Genomic DNA, 15,138 nt, shown 5'->3' on the forward strand with positions numbered 1-15,138 from the left:
GGATGGGAGAAACCGACTACTCTTGTAAGCGAGTGGCAAACTTCTCAGAAAGAAGCAGCCACTTTTAATAGCAAAGCCATGAATGCTATTTTTAATACTGTTTCTATGGAGGAATTATAGAGAATCTCTAATGTTGAGGTTGCTCGTACTGCATGAAATATTCTCCAAACTGTGGATGAAGGCCTAAAGGCAGTTAAGTTTAACAAACTGCAGCATTTAACTACCAGATTCGAAAGTATTAGAATGTCTAATGATGAGTGTTTTGATGAATTCTATACTAAACTGAATGATATTGTTAACTCTGCTTATAATTTGGGTGAAATTTATGATCAATCTAAGATTCTTAGGAAGATTCTTAGATCATTGACTAAGGATTTTAGACCCAAAGTGACTACCATTACTGAAAGTAAGGATGTGGACTCCATCCCTATTGATAAGCTTGTAGGATCTCTCTAGTCCTATGAGCTAGACTTACCTAAGACAAACAAATCCAAATAAATGGCTCTTAAGTCAGTTGATGATGTTGATGGTAATGGATTTGATGATGAACTCTCTTTTACAGAAGGGCAAGAAGTAAAAACAATGCCGAACCTAGGAATTTTAAGAGGAATAAACCCACTAAAGTGAATAATACTGATAAATCTAAAGAAAGAGTAGGTCAAACCTCTAATAATTCCATGGGTCAACAATGTTTTGATTGTTAAGGGTATGGTCATGTGAAATTAGAATATCTCATATTCTTGAGAAAAAAGGGTAAAACTATGGCTATAACCCCTTAGTGATGATGAAGTTTCTGATCATGAGTCTGGTAGTGATGAGGATGGAAACTTCATTGCTTTCACAGCTACTGCTATAGTTGATAAAAGTGTTATGGGTGATGAGAACTCTTTTGATGAAGAACTCTCTGAGAATGTTGATTTGCAAGAAGCCTATAATAAGCTTTGCAAGGTTGCTGCAAATGATACTATGAATGTTGACATAAGTTTGAAGAAAATTGCTTCTCTTGAACTTGATAAGAAAAATTTGTTGTTGAAATTGTTTGATGCTAATGAATTGATTAATAAGATGAAGACTGAAAACATGTTCTTGCTTGATAAAGTTAAGAATTTGGAACTAGAATTATCTGTTGCAAGAGAACAAACAAATAAGTTTGCTAGTTCTAAACTTGAACACATGTTGAAAATTCAGAAGTCTCCCTTAGACAAAACTAGTCTAAGTTTTGAAGAAAGCATCTCTGTGTCTGAAACTTATTCCACAAACTTTGTTTCTTCTTCAGAGCCTCCCAAGAGTGAGACTGTCAAACCAGTAGAAGTTACACCACCTCCTAAGAAGATTATGGTTGATCTTAAAGAGTCTGAGTCTAAGAATCTTCCTTTTCCTAAGGATAAGTTGCATGATAGACCTTTATAAGTTTGTCATTTTGTGGAAAGACTGGACATATTCATCCAAACTATTTCAAGTTGCAAACTGTAAAGCGAACAAATAAGCCAAAAGTACTTATACCTCAAGCATAAGATCCTATAATACTTATTGGTGAGTTGGTAAAGGCATTAAACCTTTATTCCAATCTTGGAGTTGTACATCATTCTAATATGAATAATAACTCCAATGCTAGAGTTGCATCTAAAAGGTTTTGGATACAAAAGGCTCAATCTAATTGAGTTTTTCTAACATGGTCCTTGAGCTTCATCTCAATATTTTTTGTGACCATTCTCCTTTTGATTTTTTTTTTTTTTTAATAATTGAGATATGAATTGTGAGAAGTGAGAACCAAACACAATCTAAGATTTACCCTTTGAATCCGAAGTTGGATTAGCATTTCTTGCACTAGGATTACTTGGTTAATTATATATTGAAAGCACAGGTGGAACTAAATTCTGGTTAGCGTGATTTACAGAATCTGCTATAGCTGTTAGAGTTAGTTTCATGTCATTAATCTGGTTTGGCTTTAGATTATTAGTAAAGAGAGAGATTTTCTTGTATGCATGAAAGAGAGATAGCTGGAAAAAAATTAATGGAATTAAGTTTTTGTTTTTAATTGTTTTGAGAGGGTGTTTTTGTTATTAAACAATGTGTCATCTAAGCAAAAATCACTCATGTGCTATTAATTTTTTGCTAACTTAACAATAAAACTAATGTTGAGGTGTAAAGTGTAACAAAAGTTATAGTTTATGGTGCAAAGCATGCATTCAAATAGTTTATGGTGCAAAGTGTAATCTAGTATATAGTTTAAGGTGGTAAAATGTAATTTATGTCTTAGAGTGGCTAGTAGACACACAAAGAACCCTAGAAAACACAAATGAATTGTAGAAAACTTTATTTTGTGCTAGGCACAAAATTATGCTAAAAAAATGAAAAATCACCAAAAAAGACAAAAAAAAAAGGAAGAAAATTAAATAATTTAATACCATGGTCCGTAGTAAACATCCAAAAACTAATGTGACCTTATTCTCACTTTTAAATTAAACTAGTCAAGGCAGCACGTGCTAGCTATGAAAAAAAAAATAGTGATTAGGATCAATTTTAGATTTTATTTGTATCACAAAATAAAGATATAAATAATTTAATTTTTAAAATACATAGAGATTTACATTAATCAAAAGAGACATTAATTTTAAGAATTTTGATAATTATATCATAAAAAGTTAATTTCAATCGTATAAGACTGTGACAAATCCCAATCTAATATTTTATTATTTTATTTTGACCTATAACTTACACCTCAATAGTTGTGAATATATTGTAATAACAACAAAATGTCACGACATTTTTAGTTGTGCTAGATCTTGATATAATATTTTATTATTTTATTTTATTTTATTTTGAACCTATAAGGAATTGACACATGCGTCACAACATTTTCATAATATCTCTATGTATACATTATACTTAATTACAATGTAAATTTATATTGTAGACACAAAAAAATTGGCAAATTTTGTACACATTTACAAAATTTGTACAATATTTACCATTTTTTGTGCAAATGTGTATAATATTAACCACTTTTGTGTATTTACAATGTAAACATATAAAGATCTCAAAAACAAAAACAAAGCTCAAACCAACTGGCATATTTGAAGGGAAAAAAAAAGGAAAAGAAAAGAAAAGAGAAAGTGCACCTCACTAATTGAATAAACCAAAAAAATACTATTCATGAGCCTTTGAATCTTTTTATATAGTTAATAGATATGCCAACTTACATAAATATATATTTTTTTTAAAACATACAAATCGATAACTGAAAAAAAAAAAAAAAAAAAAAAAAAAAAAAAAAAAAAAAAACAAAACTAAAAACAAAACAAAATACAAAAAACAAAAACAAAAAACTTTAGGCACGGTATAAATTAATGTTAAAATGTTGTGGACTTAGCATTTTTTTATTTGATCTATAAGAAACTGAGATCTCAACAATTGTGAAAATATTGTGATAACAGTAAGTGTTGTAATATTTTCTCAAAACATTTTTTTTAGTTGTGATTGGTCACAATCTCATATTTTATTATTTTATTTCGACTAGTAAGAAATTAACACGTCAATAATTGTGAAAATATTGTGAAATTTGTTATGTCAGTATAACAATATATATACCAGTTTACATAAATATTTAAAAGAAAAAAAAAAACTTTAGACACTGTAGCTACCGTGCCAGTTGAATAAACCAAAAACACTACACAATAAGTGTTGTAATATTTTCTCAAAACATTTATTTTTAGTTGTGATTGGTCACAGTCTCATATTTTATTATTTTATTTTGGCTTGTAAGAAATTGACACGTCAATAATTGTGAAAATATTGTGAAATTTGTTTTTTCAGTATAACAATATATATACTAGCTTACATAAATGTTAAAAAAAAAAAAAACACGAACCGATTACTAAAAAAAAAAAAAATTAGGCACTATAACTACCATGCCAATTGAATAAACCAAAAGTACTGCACAATAAGTATTGTAACATTTTCTTAAAACATTTATTTTTAGTTGTGGTTGGTCACAGTCTCATATTTTATTATTTTATTTCGACTTGTAAGAAATTGACATGTTAATAATTGTGAAATTTGTTGTGTTAGTATAACAATATATATACCAGCTTACATAAATATTTAAAAGGAAAAAAAAAAAAAAAAAAGACAAAGTGGCTCACCAAAATGACACTGTAGATGAACAATGCAAAAACACTGAATGAACATTGCTAAAATACTGTAGCGGCATTGTCGCTTTTCACAAAACATTTATTTTCAGTTGTGGTTGGTCACAATTTCATATTTTATTATTTTATTTTGACTTATAAGAAATTGACACTTCAATAATTGTAAAAATATTATAAAATTTGTTGTGTCAGTATAACAATATATATAAAAAGAAAAAAAAGTGTAGCTACTCTAGCTACAGTGCCGCTTGGTATTGTAGCTACCGTTCAAAACTTAAAAAAAAGTAAAAAAAAGAAAAAAAAAAAAAAGCCTCATGAAAATTTCACTGCAAATAAACAGTGATTTAACACTGAATGTACAGTGTTAAATCATTGTAGCGGCATTGCCGCTTTTTATATATAGTAGCGGGCATTCGTGCTTTTTATATATAAGAAAATTTGTTGTGTAGTAAAACAATATATATAAATGAAAAAAAAAAAAAAAAAATACAAACGGAAGGAAAAAAAACTGTAACTACTGTAGCACTATAGCTACTGTTGAAAAAAAAAAAAAAAAAAAAAAAAAAACAAACCGAAGTGCCTCACCATAGTACTGCTACAGCTACAGTGCTTGCACAGTGCAAACACACTGAATGCGTAGCGGCCTCCAGTAGTGAGAAAATTAATATAGATTTTGTATGTGAAATCATGAATTTTGGCTCACCCGATTTGATTATATTAAAAAAGAAGTCTAAGAATACAAAAAAATATCACAATATTTTTACAATATCTTTATTTTTAGGATCCAAATGGATATTTTTTTTATTTTATTTGAGAGAAATGCTACATTCATAACAATTTTAGAACAAATTGTAAATGACAAGTTATTATTGGTTTTAAACTGATAACATTGTTATTGTTATTCTCAAAACATTTATTTTCAATTGTGGTTGGTCACAGTCTCATATTTTATTATTTTATTTCAACTTGTAAGAAATTGACACTTCAATATTTATAAAAATATTTTGAAATTTGTTTTGTCGGTATAACAATATATATGCCAACTTACATAAATATTTAAAAGAAAAAAAAAACACAAACCAATTACTGGGGAAAAAAAAAAAAACTTTAGGCATGGTAGAAATTAATGTTAAAATGTTGTGGACTTAGCATTTTTTTATTTGATCTATAAGAAACTGAGATCTCAACAATTGTGAAAATACTGTGATAATAATAAGTGTTGTAACACTTTCTCAAAACATTTATTTTCAGTTATGATTAGTCACAGTCTCATATTTTATTATTTTATTTCGACTTGTAAGAAATTGGCACGTCAATAATTGTGAAAATATTGTGAAATTTGTTATGTCAGTATAAAAATATATATGCCAACTTACATAAATATTTCAAAGAAAAAAAAAACACAAACCGATTACTGAAAAAAAAAAAAAAAAAAAAAAAAAAAAAAAAAAAAAAAAAAAAACCCTTTAGTGTTATCCATCAATAATAGCTTTCCTATGATTTGTTGTGAAATTAAAGTTAAAATGTTGTGGATTTAGCATTTTTTTTTATTTGATATATAAGAAATTGAGATTTCAACAATTGTGAAAATATTGTGATAACAATAAGTGTTGGAACATTTTTTTAAAAACATTTATTTTCAGTTGTGGTTGGTTACAGTCTTATATTTTATTATTTTATTTCGACTTGTAAGAAACTGACACATCAATAATTGTGAAAATATTGTAAAATTTGTTGTGTCAGTATAACAATATAAATGTCAATTTATATCAATATTTAAAAAAAAAAAAAAAACTTTCGTTATAGTGCCGGTTGAATAAACAAAAGGGTTGAAAAAAAAAAAAAAGGGACTCACGAAACCAAAGCATTGTTGCAGCTATAGTGCTGCACAGTGCCAACACTCTGGATGCACAGTACTGAAGCATTGTAACAGCACAATCGCTTTTATTATAAAACATTTATTTTCAGCTGTGGTTGGATACAGACTCATATTTTATTATTTTATTTCGACTTGTAAGAAATTGGCATGTCAATAATTGTGAAAATACTGTGAAATTTGTTGTGTCACTATAACAATATAAATGTTAGCTTACATCAATATTTAAAAGAAAAAAAAAACACAAACCAATTACTGAAGAAAAAAAAAATTAGGCATTGTAGCTACAGTGCCAGTTGAATAAACAAAATGGTTGAATAAACGAAAAAAAGAAAAAAAGAAAAAAAAAAGATTCACGAAACCAAAGCACTATTGCAGCTACAGTGCACTCACAGTGCAAAAACACTGGATGTACAGTAATATATATATATATAAAAAGGAAAAAAAGTACAAATAGAAGACTATTAAAAAAAAAAAGTATCTACTGTAGCTACAGTGCTGCTTGGTACTGTAGCTACTGTTCAAAACTTAAAAAAAAAAAAAAAAAAAAGACAAAGTGGCTAACCAAAATGGAACTGTAGATGAACAGTGAAAAACGCTATATAAACAGTGCAAAAATATTGTAGAAAAAAGAGCACAAATCGATGATTGGGAAAAAAATAAAAAAAGCGATGAACAATACATATTGAACATAGTTTTTACATATTCACCCAACAAGTGTCACAACATTTTCACAAAATATTTATTTTCAGTTGTAGTTAGTCACAGTTTCATATTTTATTATTTTATTTTGACTTATAAGAAATTAACACCTTAATAATTGTGAAAATATTGTGAAATTTGTTGTGTCAGTATAATAATATATATACGGGTTCTTATAAATATTTTTTTTAAAAAAAATACAAACGGAAGATTGAAGAAAAAAAAAAAAAAAAAAACTTTGTAGCTACTGTAGCTACAGTGCCACTTAAACAAACTAAAAGTACGGTAGTTTTTATACATTCACCTAACAAGTGTCACAATATTATCACAAAACATTTATTTTCAGTTGTGGTTGGTCACAGTTTCATATTTTATTATTTTATTTTGACTTATAAGAAATTGATACCTCAATAATTATAAAAATATTGTGAAATTTGTTATGCAGTAAAACAATATATATAAAAGGGAAAAAAGTACAAACGGAAGGGGAAAAAAAACTGTAACTACTGTAGCAGTTACTGTTATAAACTGAAAAAAAAAAAAAAAAAAAAAAAAAGCGAAGTGCCTCACCAAAGTACTGTTACCGCTATATTTACCGTTACAATGCTTACACAGTACAAACACACTGAATGCACAGTATTAAAATACTGTAGCGGACATTGGTGCTTTTTATATATAAGAAATTATAACAAAAGAGAAAATTATCATAAATAGAAAATTCAACTAAATAAAAACTGAAATGAAGCAATTTACACAAAAAGTGGAGGCTTGGACTGCTTTGATCATCGAAATTCACACGATTCTATCGTTGGCCAAACAATTAAAGTTATGAATTTTTTATTACGTATAACTTTACAGCTTACGCCTGACTTATTAGTTGTAGGCCTTGAATTGGAAATCTTCAATTTACTTAAATTCCTAGGTACTCGGACAGTCAGACTATTCATATATATAAGTTGTATATTCATCTCAATTAGAGTTACATATCGTACAGTTGAGTTTCAATTACATGCTAAAAGATAAAAAGACTCACTTTGAGATACTAGCAGTCGAATGAACAAAACACTCAATAAAACCGCAAGGTTGAGAGCGCTGTTGGTTTAGTAGGCTCATGAGGTTGGAGGAGAACAAACAAACAGAACCGAACACTTGAAGTAGCTGTGGTCAGAAAGAGTGCCATAAAGATATTCACAAGTTGTTTGATTATCTAAAAGATGTGTAGGTCCACTATTGATGTAAGGGCTGCTACCAATTTCACATACATTTTGACAACTATTCTACATGGTATATTATGACTGTCTGCTACTATTACACGAATCTATATGTTTTTTTTTTTTTTTTTTACCAGTCAGGATAATTGCGAAAATATGTTTAGAATTAGTTGTATTCTTGACGTAGATTGTAACTGATAGGAGTGACGAGAACACCCCTGACGAGGTCAACCTAGTGACGAGGTCACCCCTGACGACGAACAAGCCATCACCGACGAGGAAAGGAAAGTCATTCGATGGTGCCAGCAAGTAACCTGGGCAGTTACGAAACCAGCAAAGTAGACCGTTGAAGCCTAATAAAAGCCCCATAATTGGGCTGGAGGCGTTACAAAAGAGAGGCATTAACAACCCAACGGTTAACAGTCAAGATCACATATATAAAGTCCTTACATTGGCAGCATAAGGTACATAGATACTGAGACTCTAAGAAAATACCTATTACTTTCTAGTTTTGTGAATTGCTTTACTGTTCTAACTTTGGCATCGGAGGCGTTGTGGCAAGCACCACACCAGTGACCCCTTTTAGAAGATACACAGGTGCTGACAGGGAGTTCCATCTGCCTACTACGACTGACGAGTTTACACTTCATCAGTTTGGCGTCGTCTGTGGGGACGACATTCTCAAATTCATATTTGAAAACGTAGTTTCCGTCAACCCTCTACATTCAGATGGAATCCAACCCAGATTCAGTAGCCTTGGCCCAGCAAGTCCAAGCCCTTGCAGCCACCATTGAAGAACTCACCAAACAGAACCAAGAAATGAAGCTACGGCTCCAATAGGTTCAACAGGCTCAACAGGAAGAGAACTGATCTAAGGGCAACTTGGAGGAAGAAGGGGATAGTCACCGGAGAGGAACCCCTCAGAGGCCAACTACTCCAGACGAGCAGAACTCGGATCTCCTTCGAGAAATGAGAAAGGAAATGGACGAACTGAGGAGCGCCATTAAGGAGAAGACGGAACGAAGCGTAGACAAAATGGTAAGGGCTACGGATTCACCCTTCACTGCCGTGGTACTTGAATGCCCTGTACCGTCAAAGTTTCGCTTACCTCAACTCGAGCCATTCGACGGACTAAAAGACCCACAAGATCATCTTAATACCTTCAAGATGACTCTAGGTCTTCAACAACCACCTGACGAGATACTGTGTCGTTCCTTCCCAATGACTCTCAAAGGAGTTGTAAGAGAATGGTTTACGAAGTTGCCAAACTCGTCCATAGACAACTTAGATCAGTTAAGTAGTGCCTTCTTGCGCCATTTCATAGGGGGGCAACGCCCAAAGAGGCCAGTAGACTACTTACTCACCATAAGACAGGGAGAGAAGGAAACTCTGAGGTCGTATGTCAAACGATTCACCCGGGAGACTCTAGAGGTGGATGGAGATGATGACAAGGTGCAGCTAACGACCTTTAAAGCGGGGTTGAGGTCCAGAGACCTCGTGGCCTCCCTCGCAAAGAACCCCCCAAAGACGATGGCAGAAATGCTCCTGAAGGCACAGAAGTACATGAATGCTGAAGATGCTTTAACTGCCATAAAAGATGTCGAGAAGCCAGGAGACAAGGCCAAGAGGGAAGACGACCGTAGGGGGCAAAAGAGAGATCGACCAGACCGTCGGAACAATGACGGGAACAGGAGGAAGGATGATAAAAATCCTCGGACGGTAAGATTTACTCCTCTGGTTATGCCTGTTGACAAAATTTTCATGCAGATCAAGGACGAGCATTATCTCAAATGGCCCAGGCCATTACACTCATCCCCCAATGTCCGTGACAAGAACAAATATTGCCAGTTCCACAAAGACCGCGGCCACCACACAGAGGATTGCAGAGATCTAAAGGAGTAAATAGAGGAGTTAATACGGAAAGGGAAGTTACAGAAATATGTGAAGAAAGGAGAATATAGTAAGTTCAGGGAAGACAATAAAATCCAGCATGAATCCTTCTCCCGGGATGACGACCGTCCGTCCCAACCTCCACACAAGGTGATCGGGGAGATAAACACGATTACAGGAGGACCGTTCTCAGGAGGATCATTTAAATCACTCAAAAAGGCATTCCAGAGACAGGTGAACAGCGTCCACGCCATACCTCCGTCCAAGCACCGACGAACATACCAGGACATGTCCTTCAGTGAAGGAGACGCCATGGGAGTGAAGCAGCCTCACAACGATCCCCTGGTCATAATGCTGAATATAGAAGGGTTCAATACCAAAAGGATCCTCGTTGATAATGGAAGTTCCGCGGACATCATCTACTTCCTAGCCTTCCAACAGCTGAGACTAGATCCTAAAAGACTTCGCCCTTTTGACTCTCCACTCGTCAGCTTCAGTGGAGACAGGGCCTACCCCAAAGGCATAGTAACATTGACGGTGACGGCAGGGACCTACCCAGTACAGTTGACCAGACAAGTAGACTTCCTGGTGGTAGATTGTCCCTCATCCTACAATGTCATCATTGGGAGGCCCACCCTCAACAAGTGGAAGGCGGCGACGTCAATCTACTGTTTGAAGGTGAAATTCCCAACAGATAATGGCGTCGGTGAAGTGAAAGGTGATCAAGTCCTGGTAAGAGAATGCTATTAAGCTGTCTTGGCTAGGAAGGAGAACCACACATGGATGATTAAAGAAAAAGAAGAAGACAGGATAGAGGCCCTGGAAACAGTAGAATCGGTAGAAGGAGAAGCGAACAAGAAGACCAAGATAGGGACGACATTGAGCTCCGAGATGAGAACAAGACTCATAAGGTTCCTTAAAGAGAATCTAGATGTCTTTGCATGGAGTCACGAGGACATGCCGGGCATATCTCAAGAAGTCATCCAGCACAGGCTGAATGTGAACCCAGAACGGAAACCCGTTCAGCAACGACGAAGAACCTTCGCCCCAAAACGAGATCAGGCAGTTGCAGAGGAAGTTACCAAACTCTTATCGGTTGGATTCATCCGGGAGGTGTATTATCCTGAATGGCTCGCAAATGTCGTCCTGGTAAAGAAAGCAAACGGGAAATGGAGGATGTGCGTAGACTTCACCGACCTGAACAAGGCATACCCAAAGGACAGCTTCCCACTACCAAGAATAGACCAGCTCGTGGACTCCACAGCCGGGTACAAGTTACTGACATTCATGGACGCCTTCTCAGGGTACAACCAGATAAAGATGGCTGAGGAAGACTAGGAGAAGACCGCCTTCATCACAAGTTAAGGACTCTACTGTTACAAGGTAATGTCTTTCGGGTTGAAAAATGCTGGAGCTACGTATCAGAGGTTGGTGAACAAAATGTTCAGTCAACAGATTTGCAGGAACATGGAGGTGTACGTGAACGATATGCTCGTCAAGAGTAAGGAAGAGTTCACACATCTGGACGACTTGAGGGAAACGTTTGCAACCCTCAAAAAACACCAGATGAGGTTGAATCCAAGTAAGTGTGTTTTTGGGGTTGCCTCAGGAAAGTTCCTGGGATTCATGGTGTCTCAGAGAGGAATAGAAGCCAACCTAAAGAAAGTACGAGCCATCGTCGACATGGCCTTATCCAACACCGTTAAGGACGTTCAAAAACTCACAGGAAGGATAGCGGCTTTAAATAGGTTCGTCTCTAGGGCTACAGACAAATGCCTGCCCTTTTTCAAGACTTTGAAGCAGGCTTTTGCCTGGACTGACGAGTGTGAAGCGGCGTTCCAAAAATTAAAGCGTTATCTGAGCAGTCCACCTCTCCTAAGCCCGTCCAAAGAAGGGTAAAACCTATACTTATACCTGGCAGTGTCAGCCTCGGCAGTAAGTGCAGCCCTGATCAGAGAAAGAGGGCAAGAAGCAGCTCCCGGTTTACTACATCAGCCAATCCTTCCAAGGAGCTGAGGCCAGATACCCAAGGATCGAAAAGATTGCATTTGCGCTAGTAGTAGCCTCGCGCAAGCTAAGGCAATACTTCCAGGCAAATCCCATTCTTGTAATGACGGACCAACCGATCAAGAAATCAATGAACAAGCCCGAAGCAGCAAGCAGGATGGTTCAGTGGGCAATTGAACTTAGTCAATTTGACATCGAGTACCATCCCAGAACAGCGATCAAGGCGCAAGCTCTGGTAGACTTCATCGTAGAGTTCACTCTTCCAGACGAGGACAGGATTATCGACAAGGTAGACAGATGGACGATACAAACTGATGGTTCGTCAGTCCAGAGGAAGGGGGGAGTAGGGGTCGTCATAACCACCCCTGACGGAGAAGTGCTGAAATATGGGGTCCAACTAAAGTTCCCAGCCACCAACAACGAAGTTGAATACGAGGGGATACTGACGGGACTGAGGCTTGGAAAGGCACTTGGTGCTAAAAATTTGTTGATCCAAAGTGATTCAAAGCTAGTGATCGGGCAAATTAGGGGAGAGTACGAAGCAAAGGAAGAAAGGATGCAGAAATACCTTAAGCTGACGAAACATCTAACTCAGGAGTTTGACATAGTGGAGTTCGTGCAGATCCCAAGAAGTCAGAATATGGGAGCTGACGAAGTATCAAAACTAGCGTCATCAGAAGAAGGGAAGATTAGCACAGATCTAGCGATGGAAGTCCAGAAACACCCTAGTATCGAAGAAATTGCAACATTCACCATCCAGAGCACAGACAGTTGGATGACACCCATAATATCCTACCTCCAGGACGGGCGCCTCCCTCAGAACACCGAAGAAGCTAAAAGGATCAAGAAGAGGGCGGCCAGGTTCACCATCCTGAATGACGCTTTGTACAAGAGAGGCTTCTCTATGCCTTACTTGAAGTGCGTCGACGAGGAAGAGGCTAGATACATCCTGGAAGAAATCCACGGAGGAATTTACGGTGACCACGCTGGCTCAAGATCCCTGGTGAACAAGGTAGTACGAGTAGGATATTTTTGGCCAACCATGCAGGTGGACGCTGCTAAAATCGTCAAGAGGTGCGACAAATGCCAGCGATACGGGAATGTGCAACGGCTTCCAACAGAGAAAATGATGACTATAGCTTCCCCATGGCCATTTGCACAGTGGGGAATTGACATCGTCAGTCCTCTACCCCAAGGTAAAGGTCAGGTAAAGTTCCTACTTGTTGCTATTGATTATTTCACGAAATGGGTTGAAGCAGAGGCCCTAGCAACGATCATTGAGGCTCGGATCCGGAGCTTTGTGTGGAAGAATATAATCTACAGGTTCGGGATTCCCTTGACGATCATATCAGATAATGGGAGGTAGTTCGACAGCCAAGGCTTCAGGGAATTCTGTTCAAACCTTGGGATCAAGAATCAGTTCTCGTCTCCAGGGCATCCTCAGGCAAACGGGTTGACGGAAGTGACGAACCGAACGCTGCTCAAGATTATCAAGACCAGACTAGATGATGCGAAGGGTGCCTGGCCAGAAGAATTACCAAATGTCTTGTGGGCTTACAGAACCACCGCCAGAACCCCGACAGGAGAAACCCCCTTCAGGCTTACCTATAGCACAAAAGTAGTAATCCCAGTCGAAGTGGGGGTAACGAGCATCAGACAAGGAACTTTCAACGAAGGGATCAACGACGACAAACTACGACTCAACCTGGATTGTCTGGACGAAGTAAGAGACAATGCATCCAGCAAGATGATGAAGTATCAGAAAAAGATGGCCGAATACTACGATAAGAGGGTCAAACTCAGACGACTGGACATAGGAGACCTCGTCCTACGCAGGACTACCACAGCAACTAAAGACCCTACCCAGGGAAAGTTGGGTCCTACGTGGGAAGGTCCTTACCGAGTCATTCATTACTCAAGATAAGGAAGTTATCACCTGAAAACCATGGACGGACAAAGGCTCCCTCGACCATGGAACATTGAGCATTTAAAAAAGTACCACCAGAAGATGTAATAGACAAATGCAGTCACTCTTGAATTTAATAAAAAAACTTTATTCTTTGATGTCTTTATGCAAACAGGTCTAGCCAATTGTAAGTCGAACTAACGTAACAAGATTCTGCCTTGACGGATGTAAGTTACTGACGACAATGCCAACGAGTATAAGGCAAACTAAAGTAACAAGATTCCACCAAGACGGATGTAAATCACTGACGAATCCCGAAGTGACGAGATTCCTTAACCGGATGTAAGTCACCAAAAAATGGCCAAGTGATAAGATTCCGCCAAGACGGATGTAAATCATTGACGAATCCCGAAGTGACGAGATTTCTTAACTGGATGTAAGTCACCAAAAAGTGGCCAAGTGATAAGATTCCTCTTTGACGGATGTAAGTCACTCACGAAGGCACAAAAGAAAGTGAATGTCCCCAGAACGTGCTGGTGACGTAGACATAATCCTAAAGCCTACGCAATTGACAAAGTCCCACTCGACGAACTCAGGATACTGACGAATCCGCAAGAGAAAGAACAAGGAGAAAAAGAAGAAGGACAAAAACCCTCATCAAGGATAAAGAGTGACGAGCAAATCACGGCTAAAGAAATTTACGCTAAGTACCGGCTAAGTACAAGGTATGCTAAGAAGTTTATGTTAAATCACAAACACATGCATGGTCATAGACAGGAGCATAGCCACAAAAACGGGTAAGAACTAAATCATAAAAAGCCCAAAAACAGAGGGCAATTATCCTTGTTTTTCCTACAGACCCATAAAACGGAGGGCCAAGAGACATTGTTCTGAAAATAGATATAAAATATATATATATATATATATATACAACTCCAAAAAGGCCTAAAACACAACGGGCAAATATAAAAGATAAATTTTCCTAAGTGTCAGGTTCGGGTGTCTAGAGCGTCAGTAACGGGATTGTCAATAGTAGCGGGAACATTCTCAGCAATAGGGGCGTCATCAGCAGCAGGGGCATCACCTTCAGGTGCAGAAGACTGGGCAGCCTCGTCAGCAGCCATCTCTTGATCTACCACTTCTAGATCCAAATTCGGCAGATCAACCCCTGTAGGGTGCTTGACGAGGTACCTGCGAAGGAGCTCGAAACCCTTGAAGTACCAGCTGAAGAGTACAGTGGAATACTCCTTAGTTTGCTGAAAGGCCTCGACGGACCTAGCAGCGATCGTCTTCAACTTCTCTTTTGCCGCCTGAAGCTGGTTGTCCTTCTCCAAATTCAGTTGATGCTCGACCCTAAGGTCGGAATTCAAAGCCTTGACTTTCTCCTTCAATGTG

General features: G+C 36.8%; 1 protein-coding gene across 1 annotated transcript; it reads left to right on the forward strand.

Moving 5' to 3' along the window:
• The first annotated feature begins 11,940 nt into the window (after positions 1-11,940).
• Positions 11,941-13,761, forward strand: LOC115991051. The gene is made up of 2 exons (XM_031114803.1): positions 11,941-13,044; positions 13,204-13,761. The coding sequence occupies exons 1-2, from the start codon at positions 11,941-11,943 to the stop codon at positions 13,759-13,761; spliced, it is 1,662 nt and encodes a 553-aa protein (XP_030970663.1).
• Positions 13,762-15,138: the final 1,377 nt, after the last annotated feature.

The sequence above is a fragment of the Quercus lobata genome, chromosome 5 (genome assembly GCF_001633185.2).
Source record: "Quercus lobata isolate SW786 chromosome 5, ValleyOak3.0 Primary Assembly, whole genome shotgun sequence".
Lineage (NCBI taxonomy): Eukaryota > Viridiplantae > Streptophyta > Magnoliopsida > Fagales > Fagaceae > Quercus > Quercus lobata.